At 47.1% G+C, this 26,103-nt stretch overlaps 1 protein-coding gene across 1 annotated transcript in view; it reads left to right on the plus strand.

Annotated features, from left to right (window-relative positions):
* The window catches only part of TTC6 (tetratricopeptide repeat domain 6), a 475,627-nt gene that overhangs the window by 406,578 nt on the left and 42,946 nt on the right, over window positions 1-26,103 (plus strand). The window contains exon 31 of the mRNA XM_069207716.1: window positions 9,392-9,562. Within this exon, the coding sequence (XP_069063817.1) occupies window positions 9,392-9,562 (171 nt within the window). The remainder of the gene's footprint in view (window positions 1-9,391; window positions 9,563-26,103) is intronic.

A 26,103-nucleotide genomic window follows, 5' to 3' on the forward strand; every position in this document is an offset into this window, starting at 1 on the left:
ACCAGTGCTGCAGGCCCACTAGTAGCATTCAAGTTACAGGCCGTGGGCACAGGTAGTACCACTTTACTAGGGACGTACATGTAAATCAAATGTGCCAGTTGGGTGTGATCCAGTTCCGTCATGAGGCAGGGAGAGAGCACCAGCACGTTGGCACTGGTCTGCAGTGGGAGAGTCTGCTGCAAAGTGCTAAAGTCAGCAAAAACAGGAGGATGGAAGGCTAGAAGTTGGTTAAAACCATGGCAACTGTGCCAAGTCTAACAGTCCATACAATGTGTGGGGCGCTCTAGGATCTCCTATAGCTTGGCCGAGTGTGATCTACAGGGCACCTGATGAACTGGAACGGGTGCCACACGAGGGCACGTCTGGATGAGAACCTACTGTGAGCCAACTGCTGGGAGTCGGACCCTCCGAGAGACCCTGTCCATGTTATCTTCTTGGGGGGAGACGCGTGTCTCAGCAGCAGTGACCCAGAACATCGCTTAGAACAGTGGCATGATGTCAGAACCCCTTTCAGAAGGCCACTGAGGCAAGCGGGAGCTACTGGGCCCAAGCAAGCTGGGTGAGGCCTTTTACTCCAGATGTCCCAGGGCCGAGCACTGCGACTGCTTTGTAACTGGACCGGTGTCCTTCAGCACTTGGCTCTCAGTGGTAGCACAGGCCCAGCAGTCTAGGGCCCTTCCAGAGGCGGGTCGATGTGTGGCATTCACAGGCTCAAGGCTCAAATTACACACAGGAATGGCAATAAGATGACTGTCCCGGCAAATACTTGCATTTGGTGAAAACCAGAATATTTTAATGTGATTGTACAAACTATTAAATCAACACACGTCAAAATCCTCACATCCTTTTAAGTTCAGTGTGCCGTCCCGGCAGAATCCTGAGTCCCTCTGTCCCTTCTAATGGGATTGGTTATTGTCTGCTCTATACTAAAGGTGACTCCCAGGTGCCGCCCACAGCAGTCCCCGAGCAACAAAGTATGTGTCTCGTTTTACCAGTCAAGCTAGCAGCATTGAGGAGTTAAGTTTCTGCAGGTCCCCAGCAGTCCGGGCCCCTGGAACAGTCTTACCCCAATGATGGTAGCCAGCAATCTTAGGACTGGGGCTTCTTCAAAGGCTCTGGTCTCCTGAAGGTGAGGGTCCTCACCCTCTTGAGGTCTTCCCACCGTGTTATGTACCATACACAGAGCACACACATCCCAGCATGCACATGCATGTATCGCACAGGCCTCATGCAGGCCAAGCATGAGTTAAGTACCCAGCCACAGAACTTCACATGCGTGGAGCAGCAGGAACCCCTAATGTGATACAAATAAAAGCCCTGTTTACACTACAAATCACTGTGAAACAAAACAGGCATGTGTGTCCCTGTGTCACCTGTCTCCAAGAGCCATCGCGGGGGTAGCGCCTGGTGCACCCCTTACCATGAGACAGGCCTAGGTGATGGCACGCACACACATGATCCATGTCTGCACATGACCGAAAATCATTATCAGGGGTCCAGAAAGCTGTGCATCGGGGGCACTTAGGGCAGGGGTGCACGTCCATCACCATGCAGGGGATTTTCCTGTCCCAATAGATGTAGGTTTCTTCACTAGAAGGAGGCTCAGGAAAATCTAACTTATCCTAGTCGGGCACTTGGCCGCAATCCACAACAGACTCATCTTAAGAAACACTGCACTCGTGCACTTGGACAGACACCGCACGCACAACAGATCTGACTCAATTTAAGAGACACTGCACTCGTGCACTTGGACAGACACCGCACGTACAACAGATCTGACTCATGTTAAGAGACATCTTCTTCTGAGAACTCTCTACCATCTAAACCTGAGAATCTTTCCCCCTCACTCTCTGAATTGGACTGACTGATTGCTCCCTGCACAGAACCTCCTAAAATATCAATCGATGAGCGTCAACCTATAGGGATTCCAACCACTGCCTCCCTATTGAGAACTAAGTTAATATCTACGCCTCCCAAAATCAATGTTATATCTTGGAATGTTGCAGGAATTAAGTCAAAGTTGGGTGATTCGGAATGGATAAGCTTTGTTAATAAACAAGATATCTGTCTTTTTCAGGAAACTTGGACTGCAGAACAGATATCCATACAAGGCTTTACAACCTATTTTTCTGCTGCCCAACCTGCCTTTGGTGGTTTTGGAAGACGGATAGGAGGGTTAATGATTTTGTTGAATAATAAGCTAGCATGTGACCACTCTATGATAAAGTTTAATTCCTACGATTTGCTCGGTGTGCAACTCACATTCCGACCTGGATTTAGGTTGATAGTTCTGAATATTTATGCAAGATCCGTTCCCCGTGGGTCAGAATCAACTGTTCTCACCCAGCTGACGGATTATATAGAGCTTTTGGACTCTTCAGATTTTTCTGATCATAGCAGGTGACTTCAATTGTTCTTTTGTGTTGGACAATACCATCAGTAACCTGACTACTGAGGAGGACGAACATTGGGGTATTCCCCAATCCAAGGAAACGGCGTCCTTGTCTGCTTCCCTTGTTGCATCTCAGTTGTCTTCCCTTTGTCTGAAACGTGGCCTGAGAGAATGTAACGGCCGCACTAAATCTGATCCAGAGCGAGCCATCACCTTCAAGCGAGGGCTCTCCTTTAGTACTATTGATTATATTCTGGTGGACATTAGGCTATGGTCAAGTTCACTGGACATGGAAATATTACCTCGCCCTGATAGTGATCATAATCCTCTGTGCCTTGTACTGACCAACTATGCATTTGTAAGAGTCCAGCATACAACGATCACTAATGTCCCACTCCCCTGCCTGAATCATAGACGTTCTCGGGTCTGCTGGCCGAAGGTTGAATCCAACCCGTACTTGATATGGGAAATGTATTCATCATTTTTAAAACTTTTCGCAGATTACGAGACACAAGAGGCCCCTGATATTCCCATTATGGCTATCCACAACAAAATGGTTGATTCCCTACAGGGTATTTTCTATAGGGAAATTCCTTCTAAACCGAGACCTGTTGACATCCCTCGTAGGGAGTGGTATAATAAGGACTGTGTGCGAGCAAGATCTAACCTAAACGAGGCTGTAAAAAAACTCCACCCAAGAGGTTATCAAAGATGCCCGACGTAGCTATGTTAAGGCCCTGAAACAAGCAACAAAAAGATTGGGATAATGAGATTTGGCAGAAGCTGCTTGAAGCAGTCAAATATCAAGATGTTAGCCTCCAGCTCGAAAGGGGGTAATGATGTTATTATTATGTACATCCAGTCTGAAAGATGGGTGTCTTATTTTTCTGAAATGTATGCCCTGCCTGTACCACAAGCTCCGGAGGTCCCTGGACATGATGATTGTCGGGCTGTTACCAAGTCTGCAACTGAGAGTATTGTTTTTACATTGGCCAAAACAACAGCTGCAATTAACTCTCTGAGGCCAGCGAAAGCTCCTAGTCCCGATAAGATTCCAGGGGACCTGTTTAAATCTGAACCTAAGATATGGGCATGGTACATAAACTCAGTGGCGTAGCGTGGGTTGTCAGCACCCGGGGCAAGCCAAGTAATTTGCGCCCCCTAACCCGTGGATTTTAGCACTCGAGTCCCCCCCCAGATGTTGCGCCCGGTGCGGCCGCCCCCCCCTGCACCCCCCACGCTACGCCACTGCATAAACGTATTGTCTAATGCCATAGCAGCTGGTAGCCCTATTCCCGATTCTTGGCGCGGTGCAGAAATAATCCCGATTCATAAAAAGGGTGATGTAGGTTCACCTGCAAATTATTGACCGATCAGCCTTATTGATATCCTTCAAAAGTTCTTTGCTAAGCAAGTCTTAGATAGGCTTACCGATTGGATTCAAGATAATCAAATCTTATCCCCTTTAAAGGCCGGTTTTCGGCCTAAAACTAACACCATGGACCAAGTCTTTAGGCTGTCATTACTATTTTGGAAGTACATCACCCTATCCAAGCAAAAACTCTACGTTGCTTTTGTAGATTTAAGATCTGTGTTCGATCTTGTTCCAAGAGAGAAATTGTGGGGAGTGTTAAACAAAATCGGTATCCCAGGAAACCTAGTGCATTTAATTCAAAGGTTACACGAAAAAACATTTGCACGACTTAGATGGGGTAATCAGGGGGAAATCACCGACAAAATAGATATTAGGAGAGGAGTGCGCCAGGGCTGCGTTCTTGCCCCAACGCTATTTACACTGTTTATTAACGAGGTGGTGCAAGTCGTTACCAACTGCCAAAATAACGCTCCATCTCTGAATAACCATAAAATTCGATTTTGCTATTTGCCGACGATTCCCTCCTGATCTCTGGAACTCCTATGGGCCTTCAGGTACTTGTGGATAAGTTTAGTTCGTTTTGTGGTGATTTTGGACTTGAGCTTAATCATAGCAAAACTAAACTTATGACCCTGAGATGTGGCCCTGCCAAGAGATATTCCATTTATTTATAATGGTACCCCCCTTGGCAAGGTATGCTCCATAGACTATCTGGGGGTGAGAATTAGCAATAATCTGCATTGGGGGGCCCAAATCGATAAAGGTTTAGCTCTTCTGGCCCATAGATCTGTGGCTATTCTACGTTTCCACAAGACTACCTCTGAGAGAGTGGTTACCCCAACCATTAAAATCTACAGAGCAAAGGCACAGAGTGCTGCGGTCTATGGGGCAGAAATCTGGGGGTCCTCGAACACTGGCAAGCTCTCAGTGGGGGAAAACAACTTTGTAAGGTCAACTTTGGCTTGTCCTCGTAATACTCCACTGCTGCTAATGTTCTGGGACCTTGGTCTTTCATGCATCTCAGATGTAATTGCCCTACGGCCATTGCTTTTCTGGGTCCGCGTATGGACTACCCCTGAGCTATCCACATATAAGGAGTCTATTCAAGACATCCTAGACAGACCTAATGTACTTACCATTCCTTGGTTTAATCACATCTCAAAATGGTTCCATAGATTGGGTCTCTTAGAGTTTTGGAGCCATCCTGACAGTATAAGGAAGGATCAGAAGAACCATTTGAAAACTGTTTACTGGACGTATGTCAGGGAAAACTATCTGCTGTGCTCAACACATGGCAGATTGACTTTACAATTTTTTGACTTTAAATGGTATCCGTATCTTGAACCATTTATGGATACAATTCTTGACCCACTAAGTAAGAGTCTGTATATTCAGTTCAGATATGGTTGCCTGCCTCTTAAATCTTACGGCAGTACTTGGAGCTTGACTCCAAGATCTGATCTTTGTCCTAGTTGTAATCATACTTCAGAATCTATTTTACATTTTATGTTTATATGCCCCGCATATATGATTGCGCGACGGAAGTGGTTACGACCCGTGTGCAGAAATATGGGGATGAGACATTGTATGGCTGCCTTAAGGATCATGATGAGGGATACTTCCTCCCCCCTATCTTGTGCGGTTAGCAAGTACATCACAGCTTCTTGGCATATACGTATCCGTCTCCTGGAAAAAAATGATGATGAGGAATACATTTTTTAAAATGTTTTAGCTGATAATTTTTAACCATGCACCTAAGACTGAAATAAAGCCCCATGTCTAATTCGAATGATAGGTATTAGGGGGTTAAGTGCATTTTGAAGGAAAGTAATTTTATGTGTTTTAAGGCTGAACATGTGTTATTTTATTTTATTTTCTCCCTTTTATCAAAAACTTTTTTGTATTTGAATGTTGTTTTTGCTTTTATGGTTGAAAGTAACCGAATAAAGCTATGTGAACTCGAAGAGACACTGCACTCGTGCACTTGGACAGACACTGTACGTACAAAAGATCTGACTCATGTTAAGAGACACTGCACGCATGCACTTGGACAGACACTGCACGTACAACAGCTCTGACTCATGTTAAGAGACACTGCACTCGTGCACTTGGACAGACACCGCACGGACAACAGATCTGACGCATCTTAAAAGACACTGCACTTGTGCTCTTGGACAGACACCTCACGTACAACAGATCTGACTCTAGTTATGAGAAACTGCACTCGTGCACTTGGACAGACACCGCACGTACAACAGATCTGACTCATCTTAAGAGACACTGCACTCGTGCATTTGGACACACACTGCACGCACAACAGATCACACTCATCTTAAGCGACACTGCACTCGTGCACTTGGACAGACACCGCACATACAACAGATCTGACTCAAGTTAAGAGACACTGCACTCGTGCACTTGGACAGACACCGCACACACAACAGATCTGACTCGTCTTAAGAGACACTGCACTAGTGCACTTGGACAGACACTGCACGCACAACAGATCACACTCATCTTAAGAGACACTGCACTCGTGCACTTTGACAGACACCGAACGCACAACAGATCTGACTCATCTTAAGAGACACTGCACTAGTGCACTTGGACAGACACCGCACCTACAACAGATCAAACTCATCTTAACAGACACTGCACTTGTGCACTTAGACACCACACATACAACAAATCAGACTCAAGTTGAGACACTGCACTCGTGCACTTGGACAGACACCGAACGCACAACAGATCTGACTCATCTTAAGAGACACTGCACTAGTGCACTTGGACAGACACCGCACCTACAACAGATCAAACTCATCTTAACAGACACTGCACTTGTGCACTTAGACACCACACATACAACAAATCAGACTCAAGTTGAGACACTGCACTCGTGCACTTGGACAGACACCGAACGCACAACAGATCTGACTCATCTTAAGAGACACTGCACTAGTGCACTTGGACAGACACCGCACCTACAACAGATCAAACTCATCTTAACAGACACTGCACTTGTGCACTTAGACACCACACATACAACAAATCAGACTCAAGTTGAGACACTGCACTTGTGCACTTGGACAGACACCGAACGTACAAGAGATCTGACTCATCTTAAGAGACACTGCACTCATGCACTTGGACAGACACTGAACGTACAACAGCTCTCACTCATGTTAAGAGACATGGCACTCATACACTTGGACAGACACCAAACGTACAAGAGATCTGACTCAAGTTAAGAGACAATGCACTCGTGCACTTGGACAGGCACCGCACGTACAACAGATCTGACTCAAGTTAAGAGACACTGCACTCGTGCACTTGGACAGATACCGAACGTACAACAGCTCTGACTTCTGTTAAGAGACACTGCACTTGTGCACTTGGACAGACACCGAACGTACAACAGCTCTGACTCATGTTAAGAGACATGGCACTCGTACACTTGGACAGACACCGAACGTACAAGAGATCTGACTCATCTTAAGGGACAATGCACTCGTGCACTTGGACAGACACCGCACGTACAACAGATCTGACTCAAGTTAAGAGACACTGCACTCGTGCACTTGGACAGACACCGAACGTACAACAGCTCTCACTCATGTTAAGAGACACTGCACTTGTGCACTTGGACAGACACCGCACCTACAACAGATCTGATTCATGTTAAGACACTGCACTCACACGCTTGGGCAGACCCCACACGCACAACAGATCTGCCTCATCTTAAGAGACACTGCACTCGTGCACTTGGACAGACACCAAACGTACAACAGATCTGACTCATGTTAAGAGACACTGCACTCGTGCACTTGGACAGACACCGCACCTACAACAGATCAAACTCATCTTAAGAGACACTGCACTCATGCAGTTGGACAGACACCGCACATACAACAGATCAGATTCTGCACTTGTGCACTTTAACAGACACCACACTCACAACAGATCTGACTCCTGTTAAGAGACACTGGACTCATGCACTTGGACAGACACCGCACGTTCAACAGATCTGACTCATCTTAAGAGACACTGCACAAGTGCACTTGGACAGACACCGCACCTATAACAGATCAAACTCATCTTAACAGACACTGCACTTGTGCACTTAGACAGACACCACACATACAACAAATCTGACTCAAGTTAAGAGACACTGCACTCGTGCACTTGGACAGATACCGAACGTACAACAGCTCTGACTTTTGTTAAGAGACACTCCACTTGTGCACTTGGACAGGCACCGCACGTACAACAGATCTGACCCATGTTAAGAGACACTGCACTGGTGCACTTGGACAGACACCGCACCTACAACAGATCAAACTCATCCTAAGAGACACTGCACTCATTCAGTTGGACAGACACCGCACATGCAACAGATCAGATTCTGCCCTCGTGCACTTTAACAGACACCACACTCACCACTGACTCATGTTGAGAGACACTGCACACGTGCACTTGGACAGACACCGAACATACAGCAGATGTAACTCATGTTAAGAGACACTGCACTCACAAGCTTGGACAGACCCCACACGTACAACAGATCAGATTCTGCACTCGTGCACTTAGAGACACCACACTCACAACAGATCTGACTCAAGTTAAGAGACACTGCACTTGGACAGACACCACACGTACAACAGATCTGACGCAAATTAAGAGACACTGCACTTGTGCACTTGGACAGACACCACACGTACAACAGATGTGACTCAAGTTAAGAGACACTGCACTTGTGCACTTGGACAGACACCGCACGTACAACAGATCAGACTCATGTTAAAAGACAGTGCACTCACACGCTTGGACAGACACCGCACGTTCAACAGATCTGACTCATCTTAAGAGACACTGCACTAGTGCACTTGGACAGACACCGCACCTATAACAGATCAAACTCATCTTAACAGACACTGCACTTGTGCACTTAGACAGACACCACACATACAACAAATCTGACTCAAGTTAAGAGACACTGCTCTCGTGCACTTGGACAGATACCGAACGTACAACAGCTCTGACTTCTGTTAAAAGACACTCCACTTGTGCACTTGGACAGACACCGCACGTACAACAGATCTGACTCAAGTTAAAAGACAGTGCACTCACACGCTTGGACAGACCCCGCACGCACAACAGATCTGGCTCATCTTAAGAGACACTGCACTCGTGCACTTGGACAGACACCGAACGTACAACAGATCTGACTCATGTTAAGATACACTGCACTCACAAGCTTGGACAGACCCCACACGTACAACAGATCAGATTCTGCACTAGTGCACTTTAACAGACACCAAACTCACTACAGATCAGACTTCTCTTAAGAGACACTGCACTCGTCCACTTGGAGAGTTACCATGCACAAGGCATCTGACATATCCTAGAGGACATTTTATTTTTGCAATCGGACAGATACCAGGCTCACAGACCGACCCATCTCCTCCCACTACACTGCACTCTTGAGATCTGACCCACAACAGCCGCGCCTCTGAGGTAGTTTGGTCCTCTCCAGGTGGGATTCAGACCAACTCGTGGGGGATGAGAATGTTTTAAACTGTAAGTGCCTTGCTTGTGTGTGAAGGTGTTTCCTGATTCTTTTGCAGCTGACCAAAACCGCTGAGCTTTTGACCAACCGTGGTGCCATCCACCACTTCCTCGGAAAACTTTCCAGCGCCATGAAGGACTACCAGGCGGCTGTGGCAGTCAACCCGCTTTATGCACTCGCCTATTTCAATGCAGCCAACGTCTACCTGCACAACAGACAGCTCTCACAGGTAAGTCCCACCGTGAATCTCAGACTGCGAGCCTTCCTGAGCGCTGAGTCTGTGGCATGTCTAGGGAACACACTAGGTGCCATAGTCACACTACAGAGCCTGATGGCACCCTTTGGAGGGGGCTGAGTCACACTACAGAGCCTGATGGCACCCTTTGGGGGGGGGGGGGGGCGGAGGGGGCTGAGTCACACTACAGAGCCTGATGGCACCCTGTGTGTGTGTGTGGGGGGGCTGAGTCACACTACAGAGCCTGATGGCACACCAGAGAGCCTAACGGCACACTAAGCACCCTAGTCACACTGAGGACCTGAAATCCCTTTAGAGGCCCTGACAGCACACCAGGTGCCCTGAGTCACACTAGAGGCCCTTACAGCACATCCGGCATCCTGAGTCACACTAGAGGTCCTTACGGCACACCGGGTGCCCTGAGTCACACTAGAAGCCCTTACTGCACACCAGATGCCCTTAGTCACACTAGAGGCCCTTACAGCACAGCAGGCACCCTGAGTCACACTAGAGGCCCTTACAGCACACCGGGTGCCCTGAGCCATACTAGAGGCCCTCACAGCTCACCAGGCACGCTGAGTCACACTAGAGGCCCTTACGGCACACCAGGTGCCCTGAGTCACACTAGAGGCCCTTACAGCACACCAGGTGCCCTGAGTCACACAAGAGGCCCTTACGGCACACCGGGTGCTCTGATGGCACACTAGCCGTCCTGACGGCACATCGGGTGCCATAGTTGTACTAGAGGCCCTGAGTCACACTAGAGGCGCTGAGTGAAACTAGAGGCCTTGACGGCACACTAGCGGTCCTGAAAGCATACCAGGTGCCCTAGTCACACTAGAGAGCCTGATGGCACACCGGAGAGCCTAACGGCACACTAAGCACCCTAGTCACACTGAGGACCTGAAATCACTTTAGAGGCCCTTACTGCACACCGGGTGCCCTGAGTCACACTAGAGGCCCTTACAGCACACCAGGCACCCTGAGTCACACTAAAGGCCTTTACAGCACACCGGATGCTCTGATTCATACTAGAGGCCCTTACGGCACACCGGGTGCCCTGATGGCACACTAGCAGTCCTGACGGCACACCAGGTGCCCTAGTCGTACTAGAGGCCCTGTGTGAAACTTGATGCCCTGAGGGCACTCTGGCGGTCCTGACAGCACGCCGGGTGCCCAGGTCACACACTACAGAGCCTTATGGCACACCTGAGAGCCTAACAGCACACTAAGCACCCTAGTCACACTGAGGACCTAAAATCACATTAGAGGCCCTGACGGCACACTGGGCACCCTGAATCACACTAGAGACTCTTGCGGCACACCAGGTGCCCCAACGGCACACTAGCGGTCCTGACGGCACACCGGGTGCCCTAGTCCACTAGAGAGCCTGATGGCACACCGGAGAGCCTAACGGCACACTAAGCACCTTAGTCACACTGAGGACCTGAAATCACATTTGAGGCCTTGACGGCACACTAGTGGTCCTGACAGCACACCAGGTGCCCTAGTCCACTAGTGGCCCTGATTGCACACTAAAGACCCTGAGTCACACTAGAGGGTTTGCTTTGAAGGGCACATTTGGTGCCCTCCATGCATAAACCAGTCCACACCGGTTCAGAGACCCCAAGTCCCTGCTCTGGCGCGAAACTGGACAATGGAAAGGGGAGTGACCACTCCCCTGTCCATCACCACCCCAGGGATGGTGCCCGGAGCTCTTCCAGCGGGTCCCTGCGTTCTGCCATCTTGATTCCAAGGTTGGCAGGAAACTCTGAGAGCATCTGAGTGGCCAGGCAGGTGACGTCAGAGCCCCCTCTTGATAAGAGCTTACCTGGTTAGGTGACCAATCCCCCTTTCAGGGCTATTTAGGATCTCTCTCTTGAGTGGATCCTCAGTTTCGGGTTGCAAGATTCCAGCAGGACTCCTCTGCAACCTTTACTTCAGCTTCTGGCCTCGGGAACCGTGACTGGACCCTCCAGGAACCTACAAGCTGCAGATCCACGAGGAAGTCTCTTCAGCAACATTGTATCCAGAGTTCCTGCCAGCTTTGCAACAGTTTCCTCATCGTGCATCCTCAGAAGACTGCAACTCTTCATCCTGAAAAAGAAGAAGAAGGAATCTCCCTTGGAGTGAAGTAGTCACTTCCCTGCAACCGCAGGCTCCTACAACAAGCGACAACCAGCTGTGTGGATCCCCTCTCCTGCTGAGCTGCATGGATCCTGCATCAGTGGTGGTGGTCCGGAGTACTCCTCTTGGTCCTCTCTGCCAGCTGTCCAACTTTGTTGGAGGTAAGCCTTTGCCTTCCCATGCAGGACAGTACCCCCATGCACTGCGTCTCTTGCAGCTGCCAAAGCACTCTTTCCTGCAAATCCCAGCCTCCTGCATGGTTCTCCTGCGGTGTGGGTTCCTTTTTTGTAGTGCTGCAAGGGCTTCTTCTGCGACTCCTGTGTCTCCATCCTGTGGGACTCCTGTGGGTGCTGCCTCTGCTCCTGTGGACTCTATGCATTGCTGAGGATCTCCTGTGACTCCCCCTCCTGGGATGAGTCCTCATGGGCCTTGCTGGTCCCTGGCAGCACCTCTCTTCCACTAACCACAAGGTTGCCTTTGCCAAGGCTTGTTGGTTGAATTCCTGCACTGACACCCATCTGCAATCTTCCTTCCAGCATGGGACTTCATCTGCATCCATCAGGAACTCTTCTCCGGCTTCAGGGCTGCAGTGCTGACCTGTTCTTCATCACCGTCGACCAACTCCTGCATCCACAGCTGGGTGGGCCGTAGCCTCTACTCCTCCTGGACTCCACTGTGACTCTTGGACTTGGTCCCCTCTCTCCACAGAACTTCTTTCTTCAGGAATCCACCGCTGATTTTCTTGCAGTCTTGTCTGGGTTTCTTCATTTCCTCCTTTTGGGTGGTTTGGGGAAAATCCAGTGTTTTACTCCTGCATTCATGGTCGCTGGGGGGAGGAGGGGGGGTACTGTGTGACTTACCTCTGTAGTTTTCAAGTATGGGAGCTCCCCTCTACACATTTAACTTACCTAGGTGGGGGTACCTTGTTTGCATTCAGTTTTTTTAGTATATGGTTTGTGCTCCCCCAGTGTCACTAATGGTTTTTGCTATTTGCACTGTTGTCTAACCCTTTCTGTCTCTATTTCTGATTGCTAGTGTATATATTTAGTGTATTACTTACCTCCGAAGGGTGGGTCACCTGTCTAGTGATTTATGATAATCTGTGCCAAAAATGAAGTACCTTTATTTTTGTACAACTGAGTATTGTCTTTCATGTGTGTAAGTGCTGTGTGACAACAGTGGCATTGCATGAGCTTTGCATGTCTCCTAGTTCAGCCTCGGCTGCTCATCCACAGCTACCTCTAGAGAGCCCTGGCTTCTAGACACTGCCTACACTTCACTAAGAGGGGATACATGGACCTGGTATAAGGTGTAGGTACATTTGGTATCCACCACACACCAGACCAGCTTCTTACAGGGTCCCTGTGCTTGTGGTTTATATTCCTGCTACTTTCTGGTACCCAAAAAGGACAAGGACCCCCACCCTACCCTAGACCTTTGATGCCTCAATCTCTTCCTCAAGAAGAAGTTCAAAATGCTTACTCTGGGTCCATCTGCGCCGGACCCAGGAGACTGGATGGTAGCGTTGAACTTGCAGGACGGTTACTTCCACTTTCCTGTCCTGCCTGCCCACAGACATTACTTGAAGTCTACGGTAGGCCATGAGCACTGTAAGTTCACCGTGCTTCCCTTTGGCCTTACCAGCACCCCTCGGGTGTTCACCAAGGTGATAGTGGTGGTCGCAGCTCATCTGCGCAGATCAGGGTTTTCAGTCTTCCCCAACTTGATGGCTGGCTGTTGAAGGCACACTTGCCCCATACTGTTGTCTCCCACCTCCAGACTACAGCGGACCTACTTCATTTGCTGGGGTTCACTATAAATGTGCCAAAGTCACACCTGACTCCCTGTCAGATGCTCCCTTTCATCGGAGCTGTTCTGGACACAGTGCAGTTTCGAGCTTATCAAGTCCAGGATACTCAGACTATGATACTGATGTTTCAGCCTCTTTCCTGAATTGCGCTGAGAATGACTCTGAGGCTGTTCATAGACAACACCACTGCCATGTGGTGCTGCAACGGGTGGGGTGGAGTTGGGTTGTAGACCCTTTTTCAAGACATGGCTGGAACAGGGCATTTGCCTGGTAGTTCAACATCTGGCTGGCTCTCTAAACACCAGAGCGTTCAAACTCAGCTGACAATGCTTAGTTGATCACGAATAGTGTCTCCATCCAGAGGTGGCACAAGGTCTCTTTCAGCAGTGTGGAGAGCCTTGGTTATATCTGTACACCTTTGCAGAGAACGTGCAATGTCAGCAGTATTGTGTGTTGGCATTTCTAAGGCATCAGTCACTTGGCGACGCCTTTCGTCTTGAGTGGAACTTAGGCCTCCTGTACGCCTTTCTACCCATTCCACTTCTGCCCAGAATTCTCAGAAGATCAAGAACTACCATAGTAATCCACGTGGCTCCAGACTGGGTATGAAGAATCTGGTTTCCAGAGCTATTGAGCATGGTCCTCGATCAGACTGCCCGTTCGGGAGGATCTTCTGTCGCAGTAGCAGGGGAGGGTTCTCGACCCAAACCTGTCCAGGCTCTGCCCCTTTGCTTGGAAATTGAGCAGCGACAGTTGACAGCCTGCGACCTTCCGACCGAAGTCTGTAATATAATCTTGGCAGCCAGGTGTCCCTCCACCCAAACGGAATATGCCTGTTGTTGCAAGAAATTTGTGCCATGGTGCACAGATAAGTCACTGGTCCCCCTTTCTACCCCATCTCTCTGAGGATCTAGTGTTGATACTTTTGTCGGCCCAGCAGGGCTCTGCCGTGGGCACTCTCACAGATTATTTGTCTGCAGTCTCTGCTTTGTTAAGGTTGCCTTTCAACCTTCTTTGTTTAAATCTCCTATTGTAAATAGGTTCCTTAAAGGCCTTACTCACACAATTCCTCCATCCCCGTTCATTACGCCCCAAGGGGACTTGAGTTTGGTTTGACATTCCTGATGTGCGCTTGTCCTCTTAGGCTTTTCAGTTTGAAAACTGCCTTCCTTGTGGCCATCACATCTGCCCATAGGGTGACTGAGCTGCAGGCGTTGTCATCTGACCCGCTCTACCATTCCATCTATCCTTACAAGGTGGTGCTTTGCACTAGGACCTCCTTTCTGCCGAAAGTGGTCACGCCCTTTCACGTAGGCCAATCCATCACCCTCCCTACTTTTAACGCCCCTTTGCATCATTCTAAGGAAGAGGAAAGGCTCCACCGCCTGGACCCAAAAAAGTGTTTGTGTTCCACCTTGATCGTACCAAAGAGTTCTGGGTGGATGATCAGCTCTTTGTTGGTTAGGTGGGTGCGAAGAAAGGTCAGACGGTGCAGAAGAGGACCATCTCCATATGGGTCGTACTCTGCATTAAAATGTGCTATATACTGGCTCGGAAGCAAAGCCCTGAAGGTTTACGTACTCACTCTACCAGAGCTAAAGCTGCGACCACTGCATTAGCACGCAGAGCTCCGGTCCTGGACATCTGTCAGGCAGCAACGTGGGCATCCTTGCACACCTTCACCAAACACTGCTGCCTGCACAGTCACGTCCGCAGGGATGGGCACTTTGCCCGTTCGGTCCTGCAGGACTTTCTGGTGTGATCTTAGCTCGCAGACCCACCCTCAGGGATGGTATTTCTTGGGTATCTATTCTAAGGTAAGAAATCTGCAACTAGATGTTGTCCCTACCAGGTAAGGCATTACCGAAGGTAAGTAACTTGTCCAATGGGACAAAGGAATGTAAGAGAAAGAAGCAATTAAAGGAAAGGATCAACAGATGAAATACTGAATTAAAGAATGAATGGAAGAATTAAGGAAATGTGAAAAATAGCAAAACGTATAAAGGGGAAAGGAAGGAAAGATGAGAGAAAGTGTGAAAGGATTAAGCAGTAAAGGAAGCGGTGATTACAAAGTGTAAATGAAAGGAAGGGTGAAAGAAAGGAAAACAGGTGAGAGAAGTAAAGACTAAAGAAAGGATGAAATGCAGGAAGAAAGCAGAAAGGGCTCAAAGAAATGAGGAAATAAAGTAAGAAAGGATTAAACAAATGCTGAAAAAGGATTAGCAAGGATGGAAGCACTGAAGATGAAAGAAAGAAGGGTGAAAGGCAAAAAGAAAGGATCAAAGGAATATAAGATGAAAGGAAAAGGATGAAAAAATGAAGGTAAAACAACAGTAGACAAAAAAGGATGAAAGAAAGAAGTGAAGAAGAAAGAAGCAAACATGCGTAGACACGTGTATACAAGGGAAAGGATGAAAGAAAAGGAAGAGAATATAAAACGAAGGAAAGAGGAAGTGAAACAAGATCAAGTGAAATCTAGAAAAGGCTAAAGGGATAAAACGGGAAAAGAAGTGAAAGAATAGGAAGCAACCAACGTATGGAATATGGACTAACGAAAGAAAAGGAGGAGGATAATGAAATCAAGAAGGAAAAAAGCAAGCTGGAAAGAGAAAGCTGGGGAGAGGAAGATGGGGAGAGGAAGAGGAAGATGGGGAGGGAAAGATGGGGAGGGAAAGATGGGGAGGGAAAGATGGGGAGGGAAAGATGGGGAGGGAAAGATGGGGAGGGAAAGATGGGGAGGGAAAGATGGGGAGGGAAAGATGGTGTAGGAGGCTGGCCTGGCTTATAATGTTTACCTCATGGTACTACACCTTGTGCCAGGTGTTTCTAGCAGCTTAGGCTGATAGAAGGTAGCTATGGCAAATCAGCTTAGGCTGAACTAGGAGACATGCAAAGCTCCTACTATACCACTTATATCACTTAGCACTATATCATAAGAAAACACAATACACAGAGTTACTAAAAATAAAGGTACTTTATTTTTATGACAATGTGCCAAAAATATCCCAGAGGATATACTCCCTTAGGAGGTAAGTAAAATACACAAAATATACAGTGCAAACACTGTAGAATACAATAGAATGTTATAGGAGACAATAGGCCTAGGGGCAACACAAACCATATACTCCAAAAGAGGAATGCGAACCACAAATGGACCCCAGGCCTAGTGTAGTGTGTAGAGGGTCGCTGGGAGTGTAAGAAAACACTAAGGGTGTCCAAGATAACACACCCAAAGACCCTGAAAAGTAGGAGTAAAGTTACCCTACCTCCCTAGAAACACACTAAAGTCGTGATAGGAGATTCTGCAAAGACCACAACTGAGTGAAAAGCACTGAAGACTGATTTCTGGACCTGAGGACTTGCAAAGGAAGGGGACTAAGTCCAAGAGTTGCTAAAGTGTCCACGGGGGACAGGAGCCCACTAAACCCCAGATGAAGGTGCAAAATGTCTGCCTCAGGTTGGAAGAAGCTGCAGGTTTTGCAACAACGAAAGGAGGTAGGAGGTTCTGCGTTGTGCAGATGTCCCACAGCGTGCTGGAGGATGCAGGGTTGTTTTCTTGGCAAAATACCGCAAACAAGCCTTGCAACCTGCAAGAGTCGCGTTTGGAGAAAAAGGGTGCTGCCCGGGCCCAGGAAGGACCAGGATGTCGCCACTCAGGTGAGGAGACAGAGGGGGCCCTCAGCAACGTAGAGAGCCCTCTGGAAAGCGGGAAGCACCCGCAGAAGTCCCTGAACACGAGTTCAAGAAGACTGAACACGGCGGTCGTCTCGTCACTGCAAAGAGAGATCCCACGACACCGGAGGTCAACTCGGGGAGCTGAGCATAGCAGGACGGAGTGCCGGGGATCTAGGCTCGGCTGTGCATGCAGGATTTCATGGAAATGTCAAAGAAGCCCTTGTAGCTGCAGATAACACAATGCACAGGATTACTGTCTGGGGAGGGTAGGCAAGGACTTTCCTCCTCCAAATTTGGACAGTTGGACCACTGGACAGTCTGGGTCACTTGGGTCCACCACCTGTGTTCCAGGGGCCACGCTCGTCAGGATGAGAGGGGTCCCAGAGTACCGGTGACGCTGAAGTTTGGTGCCTGCTGGAGCAGGGGGAAGATTCCGTCGACCCACAGGAGATTTCTTCGTGGCTTCCAGGCTGAATGCAGGCATCCCCCAGAGCATGCACCACCAGGAAACAGTTGAGAAAGCCGGCAGGATTAGGCGCTACAATGCCGCTGGTAGTCTTCTAGCTACTTTGTTGCAGTTTTGCAGGCATCCTGCAGCAGTCAGCGGTCGATCCTTGGCAGAAGTTGAAGAGAGAAGTGCAGAGGAGTCCTGCTGGATTCTTGCAAGTTGTAATCTCAGGAAAAGCCCACTAGAGAGACCCTAAATAGCCCTCAGAGGAGGATTGGCTACCTAGTCGGGTATGCACCTATCAGGAGGGTTCTCGGACGTCACCTGCTGGTACTGGCCACTCAGAGGCCTCCAGAGTGCCCCCACACTTCTGGATCCTAGATGGCAGAGGTCTGAGACACATTGGAGGACCTCTGGGCACCACCGCTGGGTTGGTGATGGACAGGGGAATGGTCACTCCCCTTTCCGTTGTCCAGTTTCGCTCCAGAGCAGGGACTGGGGGTTCCCTAAACCGGTGTAGACTGGCTTATGTAAGGAGAGCACAATCTGTGCCATTCAAAGTATTTCCAGAGGCCAGGAGAGGCTACCCTTCCACAGCCTTTAACACCTATTTCCAAAGGAAGAGTGTGTAACACCCTCTCTCAGACAAAATGCTTTGTTCTGCCTTCCTGGGACTGGGCTGCCCAGACCCCAGGAGGGCAGAACCCTGCCTGTGAGGTGGCAGCAGCTGTAGCTGCAGTGCAAGCCTCAGGGAGCTGGTTTGGCAGTACAGGGGGGTCCATGGCGGAGCCCCTGGGATGCATGGAATTTGCTCCCCAATACCAGATTTGGAATGGGGGGACAATTCTGGGGAAATGGCCCTGAACTATGTGGGGGAACCTTTGCTAGTGCCAGGGTGCCCTCATACTTAGTAACTTTGCACCTAACCTTCAGCAAGTGAAGGTTATATATATAGGTGACTTATAAGTTACTTAAGTGCAGTGTAAAATGGCTGTGAAATAACGTGGACGTTATTTCACTCAGGCTGCGGTGGCAGGCCTGTGTAAGAATTGTCAGAGCTCCCTATGGGTGGCAAAAGAAATGCTGCAGCCCATATGGATCTCCTGGAACTCCAATGCCATGGGTACCTATGTACCATATACTAGGGACTCATAAGGGGGGTCCAGTGTGCTAATTGAAATTGGTAAATGAAGTCACTGGCCTACAGTGACAAATTTAATAGCAGAGATAGCATGACCACTGAGGTTCTGGTTCTCAGAGCCTCAGTGACACAGTCAAGCACTACTGACAACACATACATTAGGCCACAAACTATGAGCACTGGGCCCTGGCTAGCAGGATCCCAGTGACACAGTAAAAACACACTGACACACACTCACAAACAGGCCAAAAGTGGGGGTAACCATGCTAGAAAGATGCTACTTTCTCACATGAATGTTTACATTTTTCAGCATTCCGTCCATCATCTGTTCTTTTTGCTTTTGTCGCCCCAAATGGGAAGGGTATGTCCAGACATGGGTCCCATGCTCACTGCACCACTGGATTCAAGCTAGCCTGGCTGATGAAGGGTGATACCCGAAACCGGTCCCAGGATGCTTATTTGCAGTCCAGAGAAGACCTGGCCTGGCACTTCGGGCTGGACTGTTCACCTGGGGAACAGGGTCAAGACTGATTTGCATATGGCTGGGTTCAAACTGGGGTGGAATGGTGAGCAAAAAAACGATACATTAAACCCCGATCTTTGTGACTAGGGGTGCATAATTGCATTGTTCAGCATTCCTTGCATCATCTGGTCTTTTTGCTTTTGATAAGAACACTGGGCATCTCTGGTTCATGTTTCTTGTACAGAATATGAAGTGTGTTTAAGTGTCTTTACTCACCTGTTCCATAACGTATCCATAACTCTGACTATCCTTGACTTATGAACATTGCAACAAATCTAAGTAGCATTATAGTAACATCTGTGTCATTTGACAGTACAGTGACTCAATTGAAACCATTTCGAAAAGCCGACTCAACTTGTGGCACAACACGAAGGTCAGCTTCCTTCAATTTGCTGTTAAGCTCTTGAACAATATGGCCCGTACTTTTTGAATATATCTCTGCAGACACCAACTCCTCCTTGACAATCATTCATTCCCCTGGCAATAATTGGAAATTCAGTGTTCACCAAAGCATCAGCAATGTTTTAGTGAGTTAACATCTCCAAGTTCATCTTGTTTGATGTTGATGACCAAATTCATCAAGTTGCACAGATATAGGTGTGAATTTTTGATGCACGGAAGGTCAGTTGTTCCACTTGTAGACATTCGTCTGATTCTATCACATTCTTTGACAGATGGTTCAAGATAACTGTCAACGGCAATGTGCAGTTCTTGCAAGGTGCACACTGACCTATATCTGTAGAACAGTCTGAACGACCTCTCCGAAGTTTTGCACAGATGAAATCTTAACTATTCGAATTGTGACATATAGTCCACAACAACAGCAGTTTTCAATGCGGACACCTTTTCAAATTGAAATTCTTCAGGTGAAAGTTTTTGTTTCGAGCTCTTGTACGAGTTTGTGCTTCACTGGTTTGGTTGCAGCATCTCCATCAAATAATGTGTTTGTTGGAAGAAGATCATGCGACAGAATGTCCTCGATAAATTCACCCCTTTCTTTTGCCACATCCATCTCTCTCTGTGCTTGCAAAAGTTGTTTTTTGTTAGCTGTTTTGTAGCGGCTGTTTGGAAAAAACTTACTATGGTAATTAAAGTGTGGAAGTTAAGCTTTAGTGATTATGTCAAACAGCGTTTTCTCTTTCAATGCAAATCTCTCCTGCTTCAGTTCTGCCTATAGTTTCGATCTATGTCTTTATATTGTTATTCACTTATTGTTTAGTCACAAAGTTGTGTATTCGCACAAGCTCAGTCATTTCAAAGGGGTTTCCTTGTTTGTTAAAACATTCCTCTATCTTTTCCACACGTTCGTGGTGAGGAACAGTTTCACAATGGTCCATTCCTTTTGAATTTGCCATCTCTCTGAAAACATTGCAAGTAGAAAGGAATTTATGGTAAACTAGCTGCCATTGAGCCACATATTCACTTTTACATGTCTGACCAACAATTCCATAGAGCTTTGTTCCAGTTTGATATCTGGAATCACAGCATTGGCACTTCCCTCTCTGCCTTTCACCACAAAATGTCTTTGGATGAGTTTTCTGTAGCGGTAGGATTTTTGGGATAACCCTTGTGGCATAATAGCCAATATACAATGATTTCTAGTCTACACATCATATGATCATTTTATTTGCTCTTGAGGTTACCATACATACATTTTGATGTCCTAGTTGTGTATTTAAACTCTCCACAGTTTTCCATAACTGTTATGGCCTCAGCGCTGACAAAGCTCAAACCTATGTCATGGTTTGTTCGGTTTCCTTTTCTCTTGCATACATTTGTTCTTTGTCTTAGAGATACCCTTTATAGAAGCAAATAATAGATTTTGCAATCTTTTCATGGAGAACCCTCATTCAAGAAGTCCCAGTTTTTATTTGTATGATATTTTAAGTCATTGCTAACATGACTGTAATTAACAACTAACACTATGTGGTCTTTATGGTTTTTTTTCCCTCTGGTTTCTAATATATTTTATCTACCTTGATATATAGGCCTTTTCAAGCTCCTCCGTGTGATGGTTTTAGCATAAGCTTGCATCTGTAATCTAATCTTTAACATTTTAGTTTGAAAAGTTTCACTTAACGTGGAGGAATTTAGTGCAGGGTAAGTTGTCTTTCAAGATTCTATGATCCTGCCATACTGAAGTTATGCATCAGATATTTTTCTAAAAAACATTTGTCTGCAGTCTCTCATTGTTTTCAAATATTGATTCCAACAACTGGATCTGTTCATAACCAACAATCGTGGTGAATTTTACATTTCTCTCCTGTCCATGTCGCCAGTTTGTAAAGGCAGCAAATCATTGATCCTCTCCAGATGAAAAGATTGCCGTTTGTTGGCCCCTTCCATAATAGAGGGCCTGTATGGGTTCCTTCTATCATACAGATATTTATCTGCAAAGGTCCGTGTAAAGATTGCTGTCACTCGTGCAAAGGTGGCTTCCACACTGGTGCCCTTCTACTGCATAAAGAACGTGTCTCTAAACAGAACACATTTTCACTGAGAGTCCGTCTCGCATACTTCACTATGAAGTCTCTGGGAACAGATTCCTTATTAATGCTCAGATCTAACATAGCTCTTGGAATTTGCAGAGAATGTTCTTGGTCAATATTACTGTATAAAGCTTCAACATCATTTGTGATTAGAAATTCTTTTGTAAAAGTCTCTCTTTTGTGTGACAGTTGTGGCGTCTCTCTCGTGTTGTCATTCTATTGACAAATGGTCTGAAGAAGTCCACATACTGACTCAATGGTCCTAATAATTTGTTTATTCTCAACACAACAGGGTTGAAATTGGGCTGTTCATGTTCTTAGGTACTTTTGGGCTCTGTGGAATAATACTGTTAGGAAACAATAACCCTTTTCCCTAATCCAGCATTGTCTAAGGCTTCCCGACACAACATGTTGTGTTCTCCCCTTGCGGGTAGGGTTGTCCAGTGAAGAAACATATTTAGAAGTCCTGTCTATCGTGCAAGTTCTTGACTGGAACCTGTCTTTGAGAAAAAACAAGATCCAGATATTGTGGTGGCGAATATGCAATGTCACCCAATAATGGACAGATACCCCTTCTGTAGCCCTGGCGGCCAGTGCTGCCCAGGGCCACGCCTGTTCCTGGCTGACGAGACACCATCTCCAGCATTGGTGCCATCAAGGTGCAGGTTCTCCTTCTGTAGGCCCAGCGGCCATTTGCTGCCTGCCTCAGAACCTGGGCCTGGCCAACGAGACACCATCTCCAGGTTCGGGGCCACCAAGGTTCAGGTTCTCATTCTGTAGCCCCGGTGGCCAGTGCTGCCTGTCTCAGAGCCTGGTCCTGGCCAAAGAGACACCATCTCCAGTGTTGGGGCCTCAATGGTGCACGTTCTCCTTTTGTAGCCCTGGCAGCTAGTGCCACCCACCTCAGAGCCTGGTCCTGGCTGACAAGACACCATCTACAGCATTGAGGACACTAAGGTGCAGGTTCTCCTTCTGTAGCTCCAGGGGCCAGTGCTGCCCAGGTCAGAGCCTGGTCCTGGCCAACGAGACACCATCTCCAGCGTCGGGGCCACCAAGGTGCGTGTTCTCCTTCTGTAGCCCCGGTGGCCAGTGCTACCCACCTCAGAACCTTTTCCTGGCCGAACATACACCATCTCCAGTGTTAGGCCTCCAAGGTGCAGGTTCTCCTTTTGTAGGCCCAGCGGCCAGAGCTGCCCGCCTCAGGACCTGGGCCTGGCCAACGAGACACCATCTCTACCATCGGGGCCACCAAGGTGCAGGTTCTCCTTCTGTTGCAACGGTGGCCAGTGCTGCCAGCCTCAGAGCCTGGTACTGACCGACGAGACACAATCTCCAGGGTCGGGGCCACCAAGGTGCAGGTTCTCCTTCTGTAATCCCAGGGGCAAGTGCTGCCTGCCTCAGAGCCTGGTCCTGGCCGATGAGACACCATCTACAGCGTTGGGGTCCCCAAGGCGCGAGTTCTCCTTCTTTAGCCCCGACGGCCAGTGCTCCCCACCTGAGAGCCAAGTCATGGCTGACGTGACACTATCTCCAGCGTCGGGGGACTTATCACGGACATTTGTGGAAATGCCGCAAGGCATCCCAGTAGTAAAGCAGTGCCTTGCATGGCAGAAGCAGCCACTTTGTGGCACTGTATTGTCGAAGAATGTTGATCAGCCACCCTAGTGGATGGATCCTGCTTGAGCCCAGCTCTGAATAACCCTTACAGGGTTCCAAATCCCTGAGATCCTCTGTAGGATTCGGGTTCATTCCAAGTGGAATAAGGGTGGCCATAGACGGCTATAGTGTGCTGCATCTAAGTGCTTTAAAAACTGATTGCCAGCAGATCTCTTACACTAGGGGACATTCTAGGTTTCATTGTAGGTCCTTCTAAAAGGGCCCTGGATAGGTGATGTGTAAATAAAGGCCCACATATTTTATAATGTGTTTGTGTATTAGCAGTGAGGTTTTGTTAGTCATTACTAGGGGTGTGTGAAGCTTTTTTTGCCTGAAAACATCCATGACGCCCCCAATTCCTTTGTGTGTACGCTGAAAACTTTCACAGTTTACCTTCGCCTACAGCTTTCTGCGGGTTGGCAGATATTTTAACTCTAATTGAACTCAGACGCACTGGAAAATGCAAACCTACATTAGCTTTTGCTTGTTTTTGATTTGCAGCTCATTTATGTACATTTGAATTGTGAAGAAAAGGAACACGTACTGTTTCTGCAACATATAACATATGCAAAACTTGTTACTCTTATATAAGGATTAGTTACCTAGATTGTCAGAAAAATGCACATTTTCACTTAATTGTGACTGGGCAGAAGTATTCTCTAATCTTTGCAAGGTTGCACCTTTTCCCTTAAAGCCTTGTGAAGATTATAGTCAAATTGATTTGCAACTTTGAACCGTGTAATGATTTCTGTGTCAAACTATGTTTGTGTTCTAAGCCTGGGGCAGAGCTTTGAGCGAGTCCTTAGTGCTTGCTGTACCCACTGCAGATCAGTTGTTGGGGAGGGTGGGTGATACAAACTTCAGAATACACCGTATTACAAAACCATATGGTTCCGTTTAACCCCCAGACCTTTTGTTAAGTTACTTTTGTGACAATCGTGCTGGGGTACAGGGAGTGTGAAAGGAGAGACGGTGGGTCTTTTAGCACACATCAGCATCTCAGTATGTGTCAATTAAGTTCACAAATACTTCAAGCAGTTAGTATGACACAAATGAAGCACATTTTTTGTAATTGTGAAGTGTGATCCAAAAAGAAGATTTCAATAGGATCAAATTAATTCAAGACAGTTTACTTGGTGAAACGCAAATTATTAATATTCACAGAAACCCAAATTCCACATGTAAACTTCTGTGCGGTGTATATTTTTATCAGTAGAACTGCATGTGCTACTTTAGTGGCCATTTCTATGGAAACTGTGCTGCCTGTAAATGACACCATTACGCAGCACTATAATAATATATTTGTGACAATGGGCTCCAGAATATACCACCATCTACACATCAGACCCTTCCCAATCTCCTCCTGAATTGGCCTGGCTCATGGTCTACACACGTTCTTAGTGTGACGCTTTGATTTTTCACAATCACAATGACCTAACTGAGTTAACATTGATGGCAGCCCCACACTCAGCACCACTGGAGCTGACCGCGCAGGGCAGGCTGTGGAGGATTGGCCGCCAGAAGGAGGAGGGCCAACCATCTGCTGAGAATGGCCAAAGGCTGAGCACAGTGGAAAACAAATGTCAGGGCACTCATGAATCAAAACTAAATCTTTCATATATGTTTATAGTCCAAGCTTGTCGTTTCGTGCAAATAGTATCAAATAATCAGTCGGACCGGGATTCATGAGAAAAATCACTGAACATAATCTTGAGATACGAAGTCCATCAAAGCTATAATAGCCGTCCTTGGAACCAAAATGTTTATTAAAAACAAAACAGCCAACACGTGTTTCGTCCTATGAGATAATAACTCTCAAAGACTTCATTAGGGCTTCCATACAGTTCCATACAAAAGCTAGTAGATCCAACTCATCAAAATTAATCTGGGTATCCTTAATAGTCCATAACAAAGTTTTTTGAATACTGAAAACACTGTGGCGTGTAGAGCAACTATTGATAAATAAATCACAAAGTCAGAGGGCTGCGTTCATATCAACACACGGCGCCTCTGTATCACGTTGATTAAATGATTTACTAGCTTTTGTATGGAACTGTATGGAAGCCCTGATGAAGTCTTTGAGAGTGATTATCTCATAGGACGAAACACGTGTTGGCTGTTTTTTTTTATTAAAGATTTTGGTTCCAAGGACGGCAATTATAGCTTTGATGGACTTCGTATCTCAAGATTATGTTGAGTGATTTTTCTCACAAATCCCGGTCCGACTGATAATTTGATACTATTTGCACGAAACGACAAGCTTGGACTATAAACATATATGAAGGATTTAGTTTTGATTCATGAGTGCCCTGACATTTGTTTTTCACTATTTGGTTTCCTTTGGAAACACTAGAGGAGAGAGGAAGATCCTCTTGCCAGGAGCACCGTGCTTGAATTTTGTGTTCAATCTTGATGTGATGACTAACTGTGAGCGCTGTTTTCCTATGATTGTCTTCCCAATTGCTTTCGCTGAGCGCAGTGGAGGTGTTGACGAGTAAGTTAAAAAAAAAAACTTGAAATTCAAGTATTGTAATATGATCGTCCCTAACATTTAAAAAAAAAAAACAGAAAACAGAAATTCACTGAAAAACAAATGGTTAAAGTGACTTATAGTGAGGTGTGGTAATAAGATCCTAGCTTACATTTAAAAAAAACCTACAAATTCA

Source organism: Pleurodeles waltl, chromosome 9 (assembly GCF_031143425.1).
Source record: "Pleurodeles waltl isolate 20211129_DDA chromosome 9, aPleWal1.hap1.20221129, whole genome shotgun sequence".
NCBI lineage: Eukaryota > Metazoa > Chordata > Amphibia > Caudata > Salamandridae > Pleurodeles > Pleurodeles waltl.